The 21,317-nt window shown below is 33.7% G+C and overlaps 3 protein-coding genes across 5 annotated transcripts in view; 1 reads left to right on the forward strand and 2 right to left on the reverse strand.

Moving 5' to 3' along the window:
• Positions 1-575: 575 nt before the first annotated feature.
• Positions 576-14,357, reverse strand: LOC124543585 (cAMP and cAMP-inhibited cGMP 3',5'-cyclic phosphodiesterase 10A-like). Its single transcript, XM_047121829.1, has 15 exons — positions 14,012-14,357; positions 13,175-13,273; positions 12,395-12,597; positions 11,955-12,128; positions 11,618-11,766; positions 6,545-6,714; positions 5,576-5,709; positions 5,017-5,135; positions 4,330-4,567; positions 3,772-3,927; positions 3,504-3,605; positions 2,129-2,206; positions 1,763-1,861; positions 1,157-1,326; positions 576-801 (listed from the first exon to the last, which is right to left on the reverse strand). Exons 1-15 carry the CDS (start codon positions 14,337-14,339, stop codon positions 687-689), a joined length of 2,334 nt encoding a protein of 777 aa, XP_046977785.1. The 5' UTR covers positions 14,340-14,357; the 3' UTR covers positions 576-686.
• Positions 14,358-15,811: 1,454 nt separating this feature from the next.
• LOC124543519 (ashwin-like) lies at positions 15,812-18,348 on the reverse strand. Of its 2 annotated transcripts, XR_006967480.1 has the most exons (4): positions 18,157-18,348; positions 17,742-18,080; positions 17,286-17,409; positions 15,812-16,328 (listed from the first exon to the last, which is right to left on the reverse strand). XR_006967480.1 is itself a non-coding variant. In XM_047121743.1 (3 exons), the coding sequence occupies exons 1-3, from the start codon at positions 18,247-18,249 to the stop codon at positions 17,347-17,349; spliced, it is 495 nt and encodes a 164-aa protein (XP_046977699.1). In that variant the 5' UTR covers positions 18,250-18,348; the 3' UTR covers positions 16,668-17,346. The 2 variants fall into 2 exon arrangements, 1 of the variants encoding a protein (XP_046977699.1); XM_047121743.1 differs by lacking the exon at positions 15,812-16,328 and having other exon boundaries at positions 16,668-17,409.
• A 217-nt stretch (positions 18,349-18,565) lies between these two features.
• The window catches only part of LOC124543517 (blood vessel epicardial substance-like), a 56,899-nt gene continuing 54,147 nt past the window's right edge, over positions 18,566-21,317 (forward strand). For both annotated transcript variants that reach the window (XR_006967479.1, XM_047121741.1), the window contains exon 1: positions 18,566-19,415. Coding sequence is in view for 1 of the 2 variants with exons in the window: in XM_047121741.1 (XP_046977697.1) it covers positions 18,930-19,415 (486 nt within the window). In the remaining variant the exon portion in view is untranslated. The remainder of the gene's footprint in view (positions 19,416-21,317) is intronic.

Raw genomic sequence — 21,317 nt, forward strand, 5'->3', positions numbered from 1 at the left:
TTTGGTGACGTCACACCTGCATAAATAACAGTCCATATTCATAAATACGGCCGGCATTCTGCTTTTACAAATCCGGTCTGCATTTTAATATGTAAATACGTACAAGTAAAATTAACTCTGATTTTATAAAAAAAATATGTTAAAGTAAATCTTTGAAGTAAAAGTTGATAGATATAGTGTAGCTGCTAATAACTTAACTCTGCACTGACCGTATATTCATACCGGCGGCGGCTCGATTTTAGGTCACGTGACATGTAGATTAAAAATTACGACTTTAATTTAGTATAATAAAGTAATAAAATGTTTTATGACTCAAAATCAGAATTTTTAAGTATATTTCTATATAATCTTTAAGTTTTATCAACTTTCATAATTTATTTTTCACAACCGAATGTACCCTATTGTATAAAACTAGCGTCACATCCCGGCTTCGCCCGCTTAAAACTGTCAGTGTTTCCTTACTATGATAACTGATGTGCATGTATCATATAAACCTTCCTCTTGAATCAATCCATCTATTAAAACAAACTTTATCAAAATACATTGTGTAATTTTAAAGAATGTAATGAATAATTATATTAAAATCACTATTAGAAATTTACGGGTGTCTTAAATGAAAAAGGATGGTAAATAATTGTTCAATAATATAATGGATAGTAATTCAGTTTTATTAGTTCAGTACATTTTTATTCCGGAACCTTCAGGTAGGGTCGGCTTCTCGTCCCGGGGATGGATTCATCCTGTCTCCATAACTTTTGACCGCGTATTTCTATTTCTTCGTGCCAGGCTTCCTGAGTTTTTCTGAGACAAAATAAAAGTATATTTAATGATATTTATTAAACATTTTCGATTACATCTATCTTAATTTTTAAATATATTTCTCGTCTGTACTTATTTTGTTTCATATTAGTGAAATGGTATAATTTCTGTTTCAAGTACCATAATGTCCCAAAAGAGCGAAAAATAATTCTAATTAAGTATATCGTTTGCTAGTTGCCGCCCCTGGCTTCTCTTGTGTTTTAGGATTTTGTCATCAAATGTCAGACGTAATAAAAGCCAAGCCAAGTTACTTTGGATTCAAACTTGCTTCATACTAAATTTTATCGAATTCGTCAGAATTTCCTCTCTAGGTGGTGTAGACTAGTTTTATTATTACCTGCAGTTATCTGTGAGTGGGCTCGTGTTAGGGAATATATTCTGCAGCAACAACAGGCACGGCACCACAACGACCGACAGGAACTGTATCTGTTCCGCAGGCTGGTTGACACTGCGGCGCCTGTCCATCATACTGAGGGGCGTGTAGCCCATCTCACGCTCTTGGTCGCCCTGGAGGCAAGCAAGTGCAGTAAGGTTACACGAAACATGAAACTTATTGGTGATTTATTAATTTTTTTTTATAAATATGAGACAACATCACAAACATTACTCTGATCTCAATGTAAGTAGCTAAAGCACTTGTGTTATGGAAAATCAGAAGTAACGACGCTACCACAGATACTCAGACCCAAGACAACATAGAAAACTAAAGATAATCTACATTGACTCGGGGCGGGAATCGAACCCGGGACCTCGGAGTGGCGTACCCATGAAAACCGGTTTACTCACCACTTGACCACGGAGGTCATCGATTTATTAATTAAATACCAATTTTTTTGTCTATGAACTTTCCATTTTTTTTAATAAAGGTATTTGGTAATTTCCTACAGGCGATAAAAGCTGTTTTTAGTATAAAATTAAACAGAATTTAATCTTTACAATGTACCTGATTATAAAACTCTTCGTAAACTGCCTCCGCTATTGCTTTTGCCACGCCGAAGGGCTTACAACACCCCGATAAATCGCTAGTCGTCATTAAAATACCCTAAAATTTAACAAACTCGTCTGTGTACAGGTTTATAAAATAAGGAATAATACATCTAAACAGGCGAAATTAAAAAATTGGAAACAAATGTTTCTTTCGTTTATTATTATTTAAATTTGCCAGATATAGACTGGCAAGAATATCACATAGGATGTCGTAATTTATATACTTATTTACACATACTTAAATTGGAAAAGTTGTCATAAGTTTCGAATTTTAAAATCATATTATTTACAATTCTTTAAAGTAAATCTGTAGGTTATTTACCTTTAACAATTTTCGGTGCGAATTATCAGCCCAGTCGAATGAACGTTCGGCTAACAACGGAGTGAGCTGCGCCCGTACCTAAAAAACGTCGCCTGTTATTATAAATTTTAGAACGTGATGTAGTCATTTTTTACTTGATAAATGCTCCAAATATGATATATCTTCAGAAGTACTAATACTATGATGACAGGTTCTTTATTGGATTAATTATATCATTACATAGTATAAAACAAAGTCGCTTACCGCTGTCTGTCCCTATGTATTATTATTTTTTTTTTATGAGTTAGTTTGGCGGACGAGCCTATGGGCCACATGGTGTGTTAAGTGGTTACCATCAACCATAGATGATAACGCTGTAAGAAACATTAACTATTCCTTACATCGTCAATGCGCCACCAACCTTGAGGACTAAGATGCTATGTTCCTTGTGCCTGTAGTTACACTGACTCACTCACCCCTCAAACCGGAACACAACAATACTGCGTAGTGTGTACTATTGTTTAGCGGTAGATTATCTGATGAGTGGGTGGTACCTCCCCAGGCGGGCTGGCACAAAGCCCTACCACCAAGTAAATCTGCTTCTGTCATTAATGTATGCTTAGATCTTTAAAATTACGCAACGGATTGTAATGCGGTGTTTTTTAATGGATAGATTGATTTAAGAGAAACGTTTATATGTACAATACATACACAAAATGGTAGAGAAACATTGTCAGTTTGAGACGTGCAAAGCCGGAGCGTGTCGCTAGTTATAAATATAATAAAATTATTTTTTTAATATACCTAAATATAAATATGAGACAACATCACATACATTTCTCTGATACCAATGTATGTAGCTAAAGCACCTATGTTATGGAAAATCAGAAGTAACGGCGGTACCACAAACACCCAGACCCAAGACAACATAGAAAACTAATGATAATCTACATTGACTCGGCCGGGAATCGAACCTGGGACCTCGGAGTGGCGTACCCATGAAGACCGGTGTACAAACCACCCGACCACGGAGGCCATTTTAGAACATTAGGTATCCTTATGAACGTCATCGTAAAATTTCAACAAGAGAAACAAACAGCAAATCTAAAATTAATTATAATGCATGAAGTATACGTTCATTTATATCAAGCGATCGATTCAAAATGCTACGGCATTTATAACATTTTTCACAGTGCCGATGTCTATGGGCGGTAATGTCCACACGGTATTACCCGGTGGCACATGGGCCATTCATTCAACCTATAATTAACAAATCTTTTAGTTAATAATCAAGGAATTAAGTATACTTAAGTGTGATATACTTCAAAATAAAAAATTGAACTGTAAATTTAATTATATCTAGGGCTAATAATTTCCTTAAAAATGGTTGAAATACTTGAAAATAGACGGCTAGGTCGGTGCATAGGATATCATATTTCATCTCTTGCATGATCCGGTCTCGGTCGGCTATCGACAACATACTTAGCAAGTTTTTGTCCTGAAAAATGTTTTTCCTTGACATAGTGTAAGAATTCGATTATAAGGGTATATATGAAATAATGAAAAGAAAATACACCAATCAGGTACATTTGGATTAAAGCAATGATATACGTCAAGAATATAATCTCTATGTTGTAGTTAATATAAGGGCTAATGATTATTACCTCAACGATTTTCTTAGCCAGGAAATAGTGGTGGTATTCCAACATTGAAGATTTGTACATTTGAGCTAACGGATGCTTACACAACGATAGGAAATTGTTGTTGTATCCAGGGTGGTCGAGATCGTGGCAGAGACCTGCCAGCATTAGCGCTGCTGTCTAAAATTAAGTTATTTTTTTAATTATTTACCTTGATTAAAAAGTTAGGTAATATTATAAAGCGCAAATCCTGAAATCCTGGAAAAACCCCAAACCCACAAAGAACCTTACAAATATTGTAAAACCTTTAGTTTCTTCCGATTATAATGAATATCCTTATCCATCAGATTATAAGAGTGAGAGAGATTGCACTTGTGCTATCACAACCACTTTAGTACCAACTTATCTTCTGCCCATTTAATCTCATCAAGGTCATTATTACTATCGCCATAGATATTAATGGAAGTGTCGTATTTGGCGAACCCTTGCTTGATCTCTGGTCATTTTCAACCATACAGAGAAGAGGTTAACATTAACAGTTTATTTATAAGAGATGTTCCTTTTTAATATCGTTACTCTCACCTCAACAAAATCAAAGTATCCAGGATTATTGATCAATATCAAATACATGGTATGTGTGAAACAGAACGCGTGCTCCGCGTTGTGGTAAGGATTGTTTCGATAACATCGCAATATTGTCAAGGAAAAATCGGCCAAGTTCTGCCTCTCAAATTGTCTGTCCGCGAATGTCTCGACGTACATGTAGCAGATCAGTCCCGGCATATCTTCCTTGCTACCTTCGCTAATATGGTAGTTATAGCTGTAAATTAATTTGAAATTTACGGAAGACGGTTTTAGAAGAAATTTGACAAAATAAACATTATCGTAACACATTTTCAAACTATTTCCAGTGATTTGGTGGTAGGGTTTTGTTCAAGCCCATCTAGGTAGGTTTCACCGTCAGGTGAGACAAAATTGACTGTAGAATATATGATGACTACATGAGAACATCATATATTCTACCGCCAATTTTGTGATCCGATTTGAAGGATAAGTGCCACTCTAAAAGAAAATCTTAGTTCTCAAGGTTCGTGGCGCATCGACGATGTAAGGAAAGGTGTAAGGAAAGACGATGTAACGCTATTTCTTCACAACGCTTATATTTAATAGGGGTTGGTGTCTATTAAAACAACCGTCTACTTATTTAATAAAAAACACTATTTCGACAAAGTAAATTAAAAATTGTTCCGTATTGACTTAAGATAGCACCTTTTGAAATTATGGGGCGGTAACACCATGCCGTTTGTTTCCATGATCTCATCTATGTCGTGGCGACACGGTGCTAGATGCAATTTCATCAAATCACGGAATACTTTATTCAAGTTTTCCTGAAAATGACAATTTTTAAAGACTAAATAAACTAAAGGTAGGAGATATTTTCAATTGTGTTCAAAGATTTAAAAGAACGACGGATACACAATATTCATAATCAACAAAACTGTGACAGATTACCTCAGCCTTCTGCCATCATGTGGAATGTTATCTAAAGCTTTAAACTAATTATTACAAGCTGGCGCCCGTGCCTTCACTCGCCTTTTAGGGGGTTTTGATATGTGTTAGGCAATAAAATTAACCTATATCCTTCCTTCGAGTACAAGTCTGCTTCATACTATATTTCATGAAAATCGGTTCATTTTTTTGGTAGTGAAAGAACGACAGACCGACAGATAGAGGTACTTTCATATTTATAAGATTATTATAGATTAAGTAACTTAAACACAATAACAAAGATTATAAAAATGGATGAAAGTATGTGCAATATAATTACGTGAAATATTTTGTACTGCTGCATGTTGTAGAAGTGCACTATGAGCGAGCAATAGTTGATGAACACTTGAAATATAACTTCGTCTTCCGAGTCGAATGGCATTGCGTTTGTTTTGTTTGTAAGTTGGACAATTCCTATAAAATTTGAATGAAGATTCAATTTGGCATTAAAAATTGGTAACTGTAAATATACATTGGTACTTTTTTACCAATTTCATATTATTCGATATAAGATTTTGTAGATGATAAAAAAGCGTGGAATTAATACCTGTTGACTTTCAGACAGGATATATTAATTTAAATAATTGTATTAACTAACATGACTGTATTTTTTTTAATGTTGAAAAAGAGTAACTATTGAATTTCTTGCCGATTCTTCTCGGTAGAATCTACTTTCCCAACTGGTGGTAGCTCCACTTAATTTTTAAATTACTTGAAAGAGTGCTTGTAAAAGCCCACTTGAATAAAGTTTATTTTAATTTTGATGTATATATTTTTTTGTTTTTTTATTCTAAAAAAAGGGCTTTTTCGTCTAAGCAAACATGGCACCCTAGTTGAGAATTCTTAGGAGGATACAAAAATAGAATATATTAAACTTAAAATTATACAAAAGTGCTTGTAAAAGCCCACTTGAATAAAGTTTATTTTAATTTTGATGTATATATTTTTTTGTTTTTTTATTCTAAAAAAATGGGCTTTTTCACATTAATCACAGGTATGACTTAATTTGGAAAATATTTTTGCGAGATTTGACTTTGGATCTGCCAGAATGAAATTTCATTGTCCAACAGACTTTATGTCTAAACAACAAACAGATTCGTTCTGAGCACATTCCATCAATACGTGCAAAAGATCATCAGGTACATTACAAGTTGAGCAGTTCGGAGAAGTATATCTGCATGGATGAAACTGGAATTTATAAGGGCATTTTTTCCAAATATTTTAAATTTGTAATAGAAAACAAACTAACCTATAACACCATTTTTGTCAACGATTGGTGAAACCAAACACGATCTGACAACAACGCCAGTGGTTGGATCGATTTCTTTCGAAAACCTCGGATCTTTGTATGCATCTCTAACGTTTAATGATTCACCGGTCTTGGCAACTAGTCCTGCTGGAGTCTGTTCTTGACTGAGACTTGATTTGAAACATCAAAAATTAAATGAAAAACGCAGCTTTAAGCGCGTTTTCTACTTTTACTAAACAAAATTCTAATTCCATTATTGTTAAACGGTTAAAGAATTCTTTGTTAAACTAAGGATATATCTCCACTTCGAATTTAGATTCGGTAGAGGCAGTACTGGTGGCGCCCCAATCCACCACCAGTGGCGCCACCAGTGCGAACGTTAAGAGTAGCTCCGTCAATTTTTGTTGTGATAAATAGTTTTAACCACCAAATGCAAGTGAGGATTAATAATCTAGCAAGACAAATGCATAGTACCTGCGAGTGAAATGAAGAACTAACTCATTCGAGACGTAAAAGTGCAAAAAAAAAAAAAAAAAAAAGTGTGAAACAATCGTGATCTAAATTGTGTTTATTTTCATGAAATTGATACCGCCCGTGAAGACAAAAGACTTAGACGTTGATGAAAGTAGCCAAAGTGAATAAATAAGCAATTTCCAAGACAAGAAAACCATGAAGACAAGTTTTTGTATTCTTACATAACATGTAAATTTGCAAATCATCACTCATTCTGCGGTACTATTTACTAAAAGCAGGAAAAGCGCCATCTATTGGTGAATAACGACTTCACAACAAGGTCCAAGTCGCAAGCGCATTCGGGACCTCGAGGTCATCGTGTTTCCACTACTACACGACAGGTGGAGCTATATTAAAATTGTGCATTAAACATTAAAACTTTTTATCAACCATCGAATATATACAATGGAAAATATTACAAAAATATTACAAAGCATTCAAAAAGACTTACAACAGCAGAAAACTGACATGAAGAATATGCAGGAAACTATCACAACATCAATAAATGAAAACATCAATTTACAGTTCCAAAAATTAGATAAAAGATTTGAGAATCTAGAAAAAAAAGTTGAAGAACAAGAGAAGTACATAGATATAATAGACAACAAACTAAGGAAGAAAAATTTAATATTTTTTGGTCTCGAAGAAAAAGAAAAATCATATCAAGAGTTGGAAGACGCTATTTTAGATGTTACAAACAACCTTTTAACAACTTCTTGTAAAAGATGGGAAATCGAAAGCGTAACACGCATAGGAAAGAAAGGACATAACCCCCGGCCAGTCATAGTTACGTTTAGCACGCTCGGGAAAAAAATTCAAGTTCTGAAGAGTAAAAAATATCTAAAAGAGCTCAACTGTGGATACTATATCAAGGAAGACTTTCCACCAAAATTAGTACAAAAAAGGAAAGAACTGCAAGAAATAGTCAACATAGAGAGAAAAAAAGGAATCAATGCTGTACTGCGCTTCGATAGAATCATTTATCCGAAACAGAAAGAGAATAAAGACCGCTCCAACTCGAATAACAAGAGAAACCAATCACAATCACCTGAGTACATAGCTGTTGGGTCTAAAAACGAAGACGAAATTTTAAACAAAACCCCCAAACACCCTCCTAAGAAAAATAAACATGACATAAGAAGCTTTGTAAATCGCAACAACAACAACAACAAGGAATAGCAATCAAAAAGGTCCCCTCTGATTCTCCCAAGCCGGTTGGTCACCGTGGGAGAAAATGACCGCAACCCTCCAGATATAACTAAGCAATTAAAAATCAACTCATATGAAAAACGCTGTCAAGATATTTATATTTGCTCATACAACGTGAGATCTCTCAGAGATGAGTCGCGTATGATTGAACTAGAGTCTGCTCTTAAAAAAGTAAAATGGGACGTAATTGGTATATCAGAAATAAGAAAGGAAGGATATGGAATTGAAGAGAGAGACTGGTGTATCTTTTACTATTTTGGTCAGACAAAAGGGCATAGAGGAGTTGGATTTTTAGTAAAAAAAGCACATAAAAGAAATATACAGAAATTCAGTGGATTTTCGGACAGAGTAGCTTTGCTCAATATTAGCATTCATAAAACAGAACTATCAGTAATACAAGTATACGCCCCTACTGAAAGTTCGTCTGAAGAAAACCTAGAACTTTTCTATTCTGATGTAAAAAAAGCAATGGAAAATTCAGGACAGAACATAATCATTATAGGCGACTTCAACGCCAAAATAGGTATCCCTAAAGTACCTATAGAACCTATAATCGGACCCTATGGCCTAGGTACCGGCAACGAACGAGGAGAAAGACTAACTGAATTCTGTTTAGAAGAGGAAATGGTCATACTGAACACTTTATACAAGAAAAAACTTAGCCAAAGATGGACATGGATGTCACCTAATAATACAACTAAAAACGAGATCGACTATCTGTTAACAAACTCAAGAGATTATTTTATTAATTTCGAGGTGCTAAGAAAAATTTCATTTCCTTCAGACCACAGATTAATAAGAGGTACATTAAGGATAAAAAACTACAAAAAATGTCGCAAAAAGTTCTCACAACATAACTCTTTGCTGAGAACAGAAAAAGAACAACTAAGATTTTTGGATACCTTGAAAAAAGCCCTTGAAGGCAAATCCTACAAAAATATGTCTACTCAGTGTTTGTATGACTACTTAGAAATAAGCATCATAGAGAGCCTGAAACAAGCAAGATCTAATGAGAAATTAAAAAAGTGCTTTAATTTATCAAAGGAAACTAGAGATTTAATTAAGAAAAGGCATACATTACAACTAAAAAATAATAAAAGCAAAGAAGAAAAAATTGAGCTAAAAAGTCTGTACAAAACTATCACTAAGGTTATTTATAAAGAATACGAAAATTACAAGCTAGATATCTATGAAAGTTGGTTACATAGAACAGGTAGTATAAAATCGGCGAATAAGTCACTACGTCAGTGTAAAATGTGGATACCAAAGATTAATACCTCGGAAGGCAGTTCGGAGAACAGAAATGACTTAGTTTTGTTGGCCACAAATTTTTACAGAGAACTCTATAGAAAGAGACCCTCTAAAGATGTATCAATAAACAGAATTTCTAAAGAACTGAATGTTGAAGCCGAAGTGAAAGACTTCTCCTTAACGGAAATTGTATGGGGTATCAGAAACCTAAATAATCGAAAAAGCCCAGGCCCGGATTCTATTATTAATGAAGCACTGAAAATAGGCGAAAAAATTATTTCCGCCTTAATTACCATACTATTCAACAGAATCCTGAAAGAACGGAAAGTGCCAGAGCAATGGACGGTATCTGAAATCATACTTATTTACAAGAAAGGAGATCCATCAGAAGTCTCCAATTACAGACCGATTAGTCTCATGGCTAGTTTGTATAAATTGTTCTCCCAATGTCTGCTGAAAAGAATTGGAACAAATATAGATGCGAAACAACCCATAGAGCAAGCCGGTTTTAGGACTAAATACTCTACAATAGACCACATTCACGTTCTCAGCCAAGTGATAGAAAAATTTAAAGAATTTAATTCCCCACTCTACATAGCCTTCGTGGACTACCGAAAAGCCTTTGACTCTATCTCACATGCGTCCATCAAAGAAGCTCTAGAATACCACGAAGTAGAGACAACGTACATAGACATCATTAGCAACATATACGAGAACTGCAAAAGTAAAGTCAGACTGGAGAGAACCGGACCAACTTTCAAAATAGAACGCGGCGTCCGCCAGGGAGATCCTTTGTCACCGAAAATTTTCATAGCTGTTTTAGAACTCATTCTTAAAGATTCAAGTTGGAGCAACAAAGGTATAAAAATAGACGACAAATACTTGAGCCATCTGCGATTTGCGGACGATATTGCATTACTAGCTAGCACCGCTGAAGAACTAAATGACATGCTAACAACCCTACATTTACAAAGCATTAAAGTCGGACTGGAAATAAATTTTGACAAAACAAAAATAATGACTAACAATACCTTAACACCTATTAAAATTAACGGCAAAAATGTAGATTATGTCAATGACTACATATACCTGGGCAAGCAACTGTCCTTTAGAGAGACAGACAAGGAAGAGGTGGAGAGAAGGATTGCATCAGCATGGAAACGTTACTGGTCCTTGAAACACATTCTGAAATCTAAGTTGTCCACCAAACTCAAAAAGAAAGTACTAGATTCTTGTGTACTACCCTGCCTCACATATGGCTGCCAAACATGGTGTCTAACAGAAAAAACGGCTAGCAAAATTTCAGTCTGTCAAAGAGCGATGGAAAGAAGTATACTGAACCTTAAGCTTTCGGATAAGGTAAAGAACACTGAAATTCGCAAACGAACACAGGTCTCAGACGCAATAACCCATGTTAGAAAGCTGAAATGGAAATGGGCGGGCCACCTGTCTCGTTATGAGGATGGCAGATGGACAAAGAGAATAACCAAGTGGAGAGGTCCCAGTACGGGCAAGCGACGTGTGGGCCGCCCGCTCAAGCGCTGGGCGGATGACATACGAGCTGTCGCTGGAGAGAGCTGGATGAAGGTAGCTCAAGAAAGAGAAAAATGGTCTAGTCTGGAGGAGGCCTTTACCCGCACGGGAGTTCCCTTTAAATGAGTGTAATTTAGTGTAATTTTATTATAAGTTAACTTAATATATAAATAAACATGAAACATTTTATTAACTTAAAATTGTGTAGTGCATGTTGGAATAAACTAAATAAATTTAATAGAATAATAATATAAACAATTAAATGTATTTTTTTAAATTAATCATTTTATAATTTACAACTGTGTAATGCATGTTTGAATATTTGAATATTATATTACACTAATTGATACAATAATAGTGCTATAATCAATTGAATTATATTATATTGTTAAATGAAATGTATTATTAACTAAGGGAATGAAATAAAAGGCTTATTATTATATATTATTATTATTAGAGGCAGTACACTGCTGCTACACTGAACACAGTGCACACAACCAACAAAAAATAAAATCTTTAATTTTGCATAACAAACTGTATACAAATTAAAATAAGTTGCATACTAACTTGACTTTAATTTTCTTTTTTGGTATCGAAGATTTTTCTGAACTCCATCCATCATCCCACATATCGGCTAAAAGATGTTCGCCAACATTCTCTTTATCTATTATGAAGAAACTGCTCCGCATAGCACCGATAAAAGATTTCACTACTGCCTAATGTACAATACATGTACATAATTTTAGTATTCATTATTCGTGTATAAATTCATAACATTATGAAACAAGCACATTGTTTAGGTAAGTATGATGATCCAGACAGTTTAAGGTGTTTATGCGATTCTTTGTTTCTTTTCACTATTTATCATATCATATTAATCTAAGTAAAACATATTATCACGTACCAGCATATCAGTAAGCATAGTGTCAATAGAAGCTAGGTCGCAGAAGTAGTTCTGCAGGAGCGACCGTAATTCCTGGTTGAGATGAGCTGTACGCTGTAAGGTGATGCGGGCTTGAGCCTGGTGGACCGCGGCACCCGCCCAGCAAGCTACACTTACCACCGTGTACACTATATTCTGTAGACAATGGGGCCTGAATTATTATTCTTACATAATAGAAAAGGATATGTCTTTCAAACTCATGATGTGAGTATATTTTTTTAAAGCTCGTAATATTATGACGTTAACAGGCCATGTTCTTTAGTTCACGTACATTTTGATAATTTATTTTCTATCTTTTTCCTATATAGAAATATAATTTATACAAACACAACAGTAGTAGGTAGGGCTTATAATGGATCTTTGCAGACACCCATTTAAACAGTTTACGATAAATTACGTACTTGATCATAAGGCTCAGCGTGTGACCGATACAGCTCAAGTACAGCGTAGCAGTCTCCATCCGGTTTTATCACGGGCATGCAGAGGGCTACCTTCGCGTCCACCCACTTCAGACCTTCAGCGAATCGTCTGTCGCGTTGCACATCGTCAATGAGCAAATACTCTTTCGTAGCTGCTACGTGTGCTGCCGCTATTTTACCCTCTCCTAAATATACAAATAGAAACAGATTGAACAATTTTAAGATTTCGCAGCACGCCAAAGAAATTTACTTTCAAACTAAGTTATATAAAACCGAGAATTCATAAAAATAATTACGACTTTGCATATAGTAATTTAAAGTAAGAGATGATTGCCCTCTTTAAGAATAACACTGCCGGTAGTTGATCAAACTTATTTTGGGAATCAATGACAGGGATAGATAAATCAGTGTTTAAATATAATTCCACTTGTCTTTTTGGCACAAATAAAAGACACAAAGGAAAAAAAAATAATTCCACTTCGTGGTAGGGCCTTGTGTTCTGTCTTCTGAGAGGTACCACGCACACATCCCATATTATACCGTCAGAAAGCAATACTCTGATTTGTTATGTTCCGGTTTTAAGGGTTACATTAGCTACAAAAATGACATCTTAGTTTCCAAAGTGTGTCGCGCATTGGTGTTTTAAGGAATGGTTAATATTTTTTACAGCGGCCATATCTATGAGTGTTGGTGATAAACATAACAACAGACTTATTTAATAATCTATTACATATGGTTTTAAGCAACTGAAGTAGGTTTTACCAATAGGTATGTTGATTTCGTAACGTTCAGGATTCTTGGTGGTTGGAGACATGAGCACTATTTCATTATTTACTTTGTTTACTATGTACACAAATACACCTGAAAATTCAATTAGAATATAGTATACCTACCTATATTTACAATACTTATAGTAAGTACTTGAAAGGTGAAACTCAAAAATTTGTCCAAATTGAACAATTTAATGAAAATCAACCTATTTGATATATTTGAAGCAAACATTTCAAATATAATTTTATTTTTAATTTCTTTGGTTTTAGAAGGTAGGATTAGTACTTAAGTAAAGTACAATCCACTGTCATAATTTGCCATTAACTAGCAGTGGTATTGTTGTCAGAGTCGGATTTAAAGGTCTGGAGGCCCTGGGGCCTCAAAACAGTGGAGGCCTTAGACCAACAGGAGCGTGGAGATCCTAATAATTATATCATGGATTAATGGATTAGCTTAAGCTTTTATTAATTTGAATCAGTAAGTATTTATTGACTGGTATCGGTAACTTTTAAAATATTAAGTAAGATTATTATAATTTGACTATATCTCGGTATTTGTTAACTCACTGAAAACTATTGTGGCCCCCACTCATGTGGAGGCCCCAGGGCAGTTGCCCCGGTTGCCCTTCCTTAAATCCGGCCCTGATTGTTGTGATCTGGTTTAAATGGTAACACAGTGTAGTGTAATTACAGGCACAAGTGACATCATATCTTATTCAGAAAATTTGAATCGCATTGTAATGCTTGGTTAATATTAATTACTTTTAGTGCACTAGACAGTGGTTGGAGCCAAAATATAACCATATCATAAATAACACTACAACCTTACCAGAACTGTTCGTTACCGCCTTAAGCACATTAGCAGTTTCATAAAATAATGAATCAAGGTCGATTGTGTCTTCCAAAAATATATTAAACCTATTAATGTCTAAATAGGTCCCTTCCTTAGTCTCGTCTTCTTTCATGCCCTTTCTTTCTATCTGGGCATAAGGAGCTATGACGCGCCTTGTTACTTTATCGAGCTTGTCTGATGGGACTAGAAAGTGAGACTGCACTTTCGAAAGATTGGGCAATTTCTTGCCGGAGTCATCCGTCTGATGGATCGTGTCAAGTCGACTTTTGACTGACTTAGCGCTTCGAGGCACTGGGTCAGTCATTTTTTGATTCTTATTAAACCAGTTACTGATTAAATCAACGGTTTTACGATTGTAAAACAATATTTGTAATATTGTGTAAGTCAATTTGACGACGTTTTGTGTCAAATTAGTTTTCCTTTTATAAAATTACGGCCAACGCGAATACTTTTTTTTGTGATACTTGTGTTTACGTTTACTTTAGGCGTACTTCAAAAATTGTTTCATTTCCTATATAGTGTATTATTTATGTTCATTTCGTTACAATTCTAATTTCAATGTGTAGTAAGATATGTGTTGGCATACACATACGAATTAGGGTTTAAATTTTAAAAAAGATAAAGCCACAAAAATATATTTTTTATTATAAAATTTATTACCAGTTCACATATGTATAAAGTTTGTAAGTAATAATGAGAGTTCTGTAAAGACATGATATATACTGTCTTTTAAAATGACACATAAATTATGGATTAATAAAAGTTAAAATAAAATTGCGTAAGTAAATTTATGAAGATTATTTTTGCAACTATATATTTAATTTAGATAAATCGTTGGTCTCCCATTTGGGTGTTCTTTTGTCACTAATAATAATCTGGGCTTTTGTGCGTTTGAGACACCGGGCACTGTACTTGGTCCTTCGAGCCGGATACGAAACATGACACCATCTTCATAATTTTACTTAACAAGTTTAAAGCTTGTAAAACCAAATTAAGCTTTATTTTTTAGACACACAGCATCTCATGAGTAAAATAATAAAGAAAAAGGTAATTTAGTACAGATTATAACATAAAACACTTAATGGACACATTATTATAATATAAATAATTTTTCATTACTACAGATGAGTAATATTCGTGCATAAAGTATTATTTCTTTATCTTGAATGTTCCAACACAGAATACATACTGATTATTCTTTCATTGCTTCATTTTTCTAATATAAAATAAATGGAACTTAGGTCTGTATAAAGTTATAAATTAGAATTCTATATTTGTATACAACATTTACACAAACAGTAAAGATATAATACAATGCTGAACTGTTTTTTATTTTTGTCTTCTAAATAAAATGTAAAATAATGTATAATTTGACTTTGTAAGTACGAGATAAGGATTTACCGTCTACTTCTAAACCCTGAAATGCATTAAACTACTTTTTCTAACATTTATTCTTACAATAGTAAAAAAATATACACGAAACAATGATATTCTAATAAACAGATATGTTATACCCATACTAAACAACAGAAAAAAGTGTGCCGCGCCGTGGACCGTTTATTTTTACATTTTGTTAAAAGTAAAAAGGATAGCTTGATAAAAACAATAAGTAAAAGGAATAACTAGATGTTTTAATTACGCAAAACGTATTACTACGTAAAACAACTAAAGGCAAACGTCCCAATTAGGACGTTTTCTAGTCTTCACTTTTTGCGCGTTAATAACATATCTGTTTACTACAACATCATTGACACAAAATAAAAAGTATTTCAGTACTAAGGCAATATACATACTTCTTTAAAGTTTATTTATTTAAATCTAACCCTAAACTATAAACATTGAGATTTTAAAACTGCATTAAATTTGAGACTGAATTAGTAATCTACAATTGCTTCGAAAGTATTATGGATAGGCAAATTAAACAACAAGCTTATTATTAAAAATAGCAAGATTTTTATCTATTGTCAAAGTTTAATTATGATTGTATATAAAATTCTGTAAAAGATATTCTATAGATACATAGCTATTGAGCACTTAGAAGCTCAGTGGCAGACATATAGAAATGCTTTTGAATTTTGAGCTCAACTAGGGTGCTGGGTCCCGAAGAATGATCTACAATGATTAGGAGATCATTGTGATGATCTTATATATTTATTACTGTTTTATTTCCAAAATGAATAAATATATTTATTTTCATCACAATTAATACATTTTGTTCCGTCTTATTACATACTTTCATTTCTATGTACATCATTCCTCTCCTTTTTGGATAATCAGAAAAGAATTACAGCATCTGAAAAGCAATTAGCATTAGGTCCATGAGTCACCTTTGATATGTTCAAAATGAAAACATTATAATGATATAGATAGAAAAACTATTATTGTCTATTCCAATGGAAGTAGAAAAAAACCCTTAGATGTAATCAGCTTATTTAGCTTTTTTTCATCTTATGGCTGGAATAGAGTATAGTTTAACAGTTGTTCAACCTGGTATGCAACACAGACACAACTTAAAAATCTTTAACTCTTTAAAAACATAATTTTAGTTATATGGGCCCATTAATTTATAACGTAAGACGATTTAGGGAGGAGGGGTGTCGACCATGTCTTATATCTGGTTACAACGGGCTGGGAAGGAGTTTCGACAGTTCTTAAGTAAGATAAAAAAAAACGTAAAATTAAAATTATTTGAAAAAGCGCGGGAAACCGGGCGATTGCCTAGTTACGCTCGGATCCGACGTTTAGAACCTAAAAAATTACAAATAACCATTTCAAAAAAATTATTACTTTGAAAATCAAACATTATACAAGCCAAACATGTATTCATGTCTTCCTTTAGATTCTTATGTAATAAATATTAAACAGTAGGAGGGGATCGGCATATTCTTTTTTTTTTTTAAAACAGGCCCCCTATAGGGGATTAAATACTAGCGAAAATAGTCTTACGTAATAAATGAATGGCCCCTCAGCTGTTACTTATATATTTTTTTAAAAAAATATATGGAGACCACAGATCACATAATGAATATGTTCACTTTGATTTTTAAGTGTATTCTAGCTTACATAATACTTGATTTTGTAAAAAAGGTACAATAGATTTGACCTATATGTGACTTAAAAAAGGATAATGTATATTTTTGTCCTAAAATCATTTTTGAAATTAACATTGATTTCAATATAAAACTCACATGGTAGAATTGTGTTAGTTATGAAAAACATCAGGTTAATTTGCTATATAGATAATGTTTACCTTAAATGTAAAGGTTAGAATTATGTAACATGATTTCTATTCATTATATACTCTTGAGCAATTACGGCCATGTTATTGGTTTTCTTTCCTTTTTAATTGGTGGACTGTCTGTGGGAGAGTTTACCTAAAAGAGTATTAAAATAATTTAAGTTTTATTCATAACACTATAAATCAAATAGAGATTATCTACAGAATTGTTTTAATTGATATTCTGAACTTTCTCATAAGCTTAGTGGTTAGTTTATAAACTGCAAATCTTGTGGTCTGTTTGCAGAAGCTCAGATCTCGTTAGTAGCCCAAAATTGGAACATTGAGTTTGTACTAATGTGCCTTAAAGCCTGTAAATCTAATTCAGCTAAGGACTTTCTAGTTGTATTGGATTGTATTGTTCTAGATAAAAAGAATAGTGTGCATTTGTTTTGTGGAGTTAAGTATGTTCTCTTCAGAAAGACTTACAGCATCAATGGACATTTTCCTCTTATTGCTATGGCTCTTATTAAAAGAGGTATTACTGCCGTCTAGCTTAATCCTTTTCATCTGGCCAGAGAGCATATCAGAAGAAGGCTTTAATCTTTCAGGGTTTGAATATGTTTTCTTTCTGTTATTTATGTGATTATTATTGACTACATCCAAGTTCTTGGCCGATTCAGCGTTCGACATACGCACTTCGTTTAAAATTTTACCTCGACCCGAATCACGATATTTCCTTTGGCCGTACGGGACACAAAATTGATGAAATAGATCTAAAAGCTCATCTCTTGCCTTTATTTGTAAATTATTTACTCGTAAATGCCTCTAAAAATAAATATATAAAGTTAAATACATAAAAAAAACACAAGTTTGTCGGTGTATTTATAGAACCCTTTTTTACCTCTTGAATGACTTGTATTAACTGCTCATTTGATAATAATTCTGGATGTAACAACATATCAAAAGGTACAGCCATTTTTATACATAATTTCATACATATTTTAAGATTAATATAATACGCAAAATACTCGATCTACAACAAAACAATGCGCGCCAGAAAGAAAACCTGTAAATGTCAACATGAAGTTAACACTTAACATAATGTGACAGTTAAGAAATGCAGCTTTTTAGTATTCTTTGTTATATTGAATTGTCGCTAATCAAAGTCACTTTTCATTAAATTTCACCTAATATTAAATAAGGATATTTTTTGGCACATATGTAATTGTTTCGTAAAAATAATTTAGTATGAATCAATATAATCGTAAGCATATTTTACAATATGGTAACATGTAATCGCTGTCATTTGTTATGTCAAGCGCTATTGCTGACTGTCATTCCGCAAGCTTCGATTGTTTGCTTCACTGTTTTTCTAATATTTATTTTGGACTCTTGACTGCATTTGTTGTCCCGCGTTTTGTTTAATAATTTTCGTCGTATGAAAGTTATGATTTTCCTGAAATAGTATCTTTGTGTTATTGCAGTTCTATTCATTTATTTAAATTAATAAAAAAAAAAACAGTTCGCAAATAGTGTAAATACCTTCATGTTACTAAATATTTTTTTAAGAACAGCTGTGCTTAATTGAGCTAAAAAATAGCGCGCCAATGCCAAACGTCGCCGGGAAAACGTCGATGCTTCAAGTGGATCGGAAGAGTTTTATTTGGTGGGACTATGTTGTTTCTCAGTGCCTTAGCCATCGGAATGATTACTGGCTTGCAAAATGTCACCACGGAGGTGCCGACAGCCGAAAGTGACGTAGGGACGACGGCGGTAACGGACGGCATGGGGTTGCTTGCGACGACGAAATCGCCAGCGGGGAACGACTTCGTAAACGTGACTATTCAAGAGCGCACATCGATGTGGGACTTGTACCTTAACCACTGCCCCAAGTGGCGTCCGATAAATCATATATTTTTTCAAGCAGCCAATGTGTTCTTCCTGCTATCCTTCCTGGCCCCACATACTCCCACCGGGCTGATATGGCTGAGAGTGGCTCTGGTACTGGGCTGTGCCTTTTCAGGCCTCTGGGCTTGGAGTATAGAGTGCTACTTAGATGCTGTGGTGTGGAACAGTGCATTTATAATTATTAACTTTGTGTACTTTGCTGTGCAATTTTATTTGATGAGGCCGATTAAGTTTCATAAGGATATCGAAGAGGTAAGTGTTCTTGTAAACAATTTAATATTTTATTTTAAAGAAAATACCTTTACATTCCATAAACCTGTTATGTATTCTCCCGCATGCAATTTGCATAAACATAACTCATAAATAATTATCATATTATTTACAATGATTAAGTTATTTTGTTCATAATATATTATTATATATACAATATTTGGTTTGGAGTGTGTGTGTCATTCAAACTTATCTAGATGTGTAACTAGTGCAAATTTATTGCTCTTCTGCTAATAACATTAAAATGTTGATTCAATTTATCTTATCAGATGCTGTTATATACATGTACTTGTGACATATCAATTCCTAAAATTATAACTGTTTATAAAAGCTATCATTAGGAATGAACAAAGTTATTACTTGGGCACACAGTTTAAATCTTATTCATTTAGATGATTATATAGGATAATTTGTATAACACACAGTACAGGATTGTAGAGAATATTTCTTTATTCTTCAGAAATCACTCAATACTTTTATTTTTCTTGTAAATTACTTACTAAATTCTATTAAAAATTTAAGATAAAAAGTTAAAATTAATAAAAATGTATATCAAACAGCACTATCTAAATTGTGAAAATAGTTTACTATTAAATATATGAAACTAGATCATTTTATTGATAGACTTTTCAGAGATCATTTCTAGATACAGTTAAAATGTTTCTTTCAACTTTACATGCATTCTTGACTGCCTGATTTATACCCGGTAATTTACGTAATTGCGTCACTTTTTAATTATAATTTCTGCTGTCAGTTTAGAGAAATAGAGTGTCCAAAAATGTCTAACTTGCCAAACTAGTGTTCGAATTTTGAAAATAGATTTTTTTTTTATATTGAACTAGGTTTGCACGAGGCTTAGCATGCGTAAGTGATCTCGTGACGCCACCCAAGAGACAGAGTGGATACCGATACTTTTTGAGTAGATAATTCGGTGTATTAGGGTGTGCTCTTCGCCCAGGGCTCCAGTGAGTCCGGATAGGCCCCACAATATTATGCGGGGGAAGCGCGTCAAGTGTTATTCCAGCGATTTGGAAAGGGTTACACGAGTTGGATATATATACTCTGAAAAACATCGCCATATTTCAGCCAATTTACACATATAATGAAAATATGAATTAATTATATATTAGAAAGGTTTAGTTCCTCATAAATCACTCACCATTGGTGATACCGTGTGAGAATCCTTTCGGTAGTTTAAGAGTTTGTAGACAGAAGTTTCGACTTTGTGATGGATATACTTTAAAATTTCGTCTTTAAATTTCCGTATGACCTCTTTCGTACAAGTACCGAAAAAGACGTAAAAGACCGAACCAGAGAGTACGGCCATTCTTTTAACGTAAATTATAATACTTTACCTAAGGAATTCAATAATGTATAACCATGTAAACAATGCAAAACTTGTTGTAACAAAACTGTATATGGGTCGCGATAAGTAAATCCAAGTCCACGCAAGTTCCAACTTGACTTTCAGCTTTTGACGTACTTGTTACTGGCACTAACCTGACTTTTAGTTGGCAAAGAAATCCGGAGCATATTTTCGGTATTCTACAATAAAAACCGTAAACTCTGTTATAAATTGATAATTTATATAAAATTTCTAACCATTTTTATATTTACCAAATTATTTTCTTACCTAATTCTGTCTTTGCTACAGATTTGTCAATCTTCAAACTTACGCAACCCAACCAAATTACCACAAAAGTAATATTAATTGTTAAATTTGTAAACGGTCAAAGTGACAAAAAATAGTCTCTTGTCTTTCGAGCAAGATCGATAACCTGATTTGAAATATTATGTATGACCAATTCAAAAATCGGTGTTGAAAAATGAGCCCGTACCTGAAAGATTGGTTTGGCAAGAAGTGGCATATAAAAAAGGCACCTT

The sequence above is a fragment of the Vanessa cardui genome, chromosome 3 (assembly GCF_905220365.1).
Source record: "Vanessa cardui chromosome 3, ilVanCard2.1, whole genome shotgun sequence".
Lineage (NCBI taxonomy): Eukaryota > Metazoa > Arthropoda > Insecta > Lepidoptera > Nymphalidae > Vanessa > Vanessa cardui.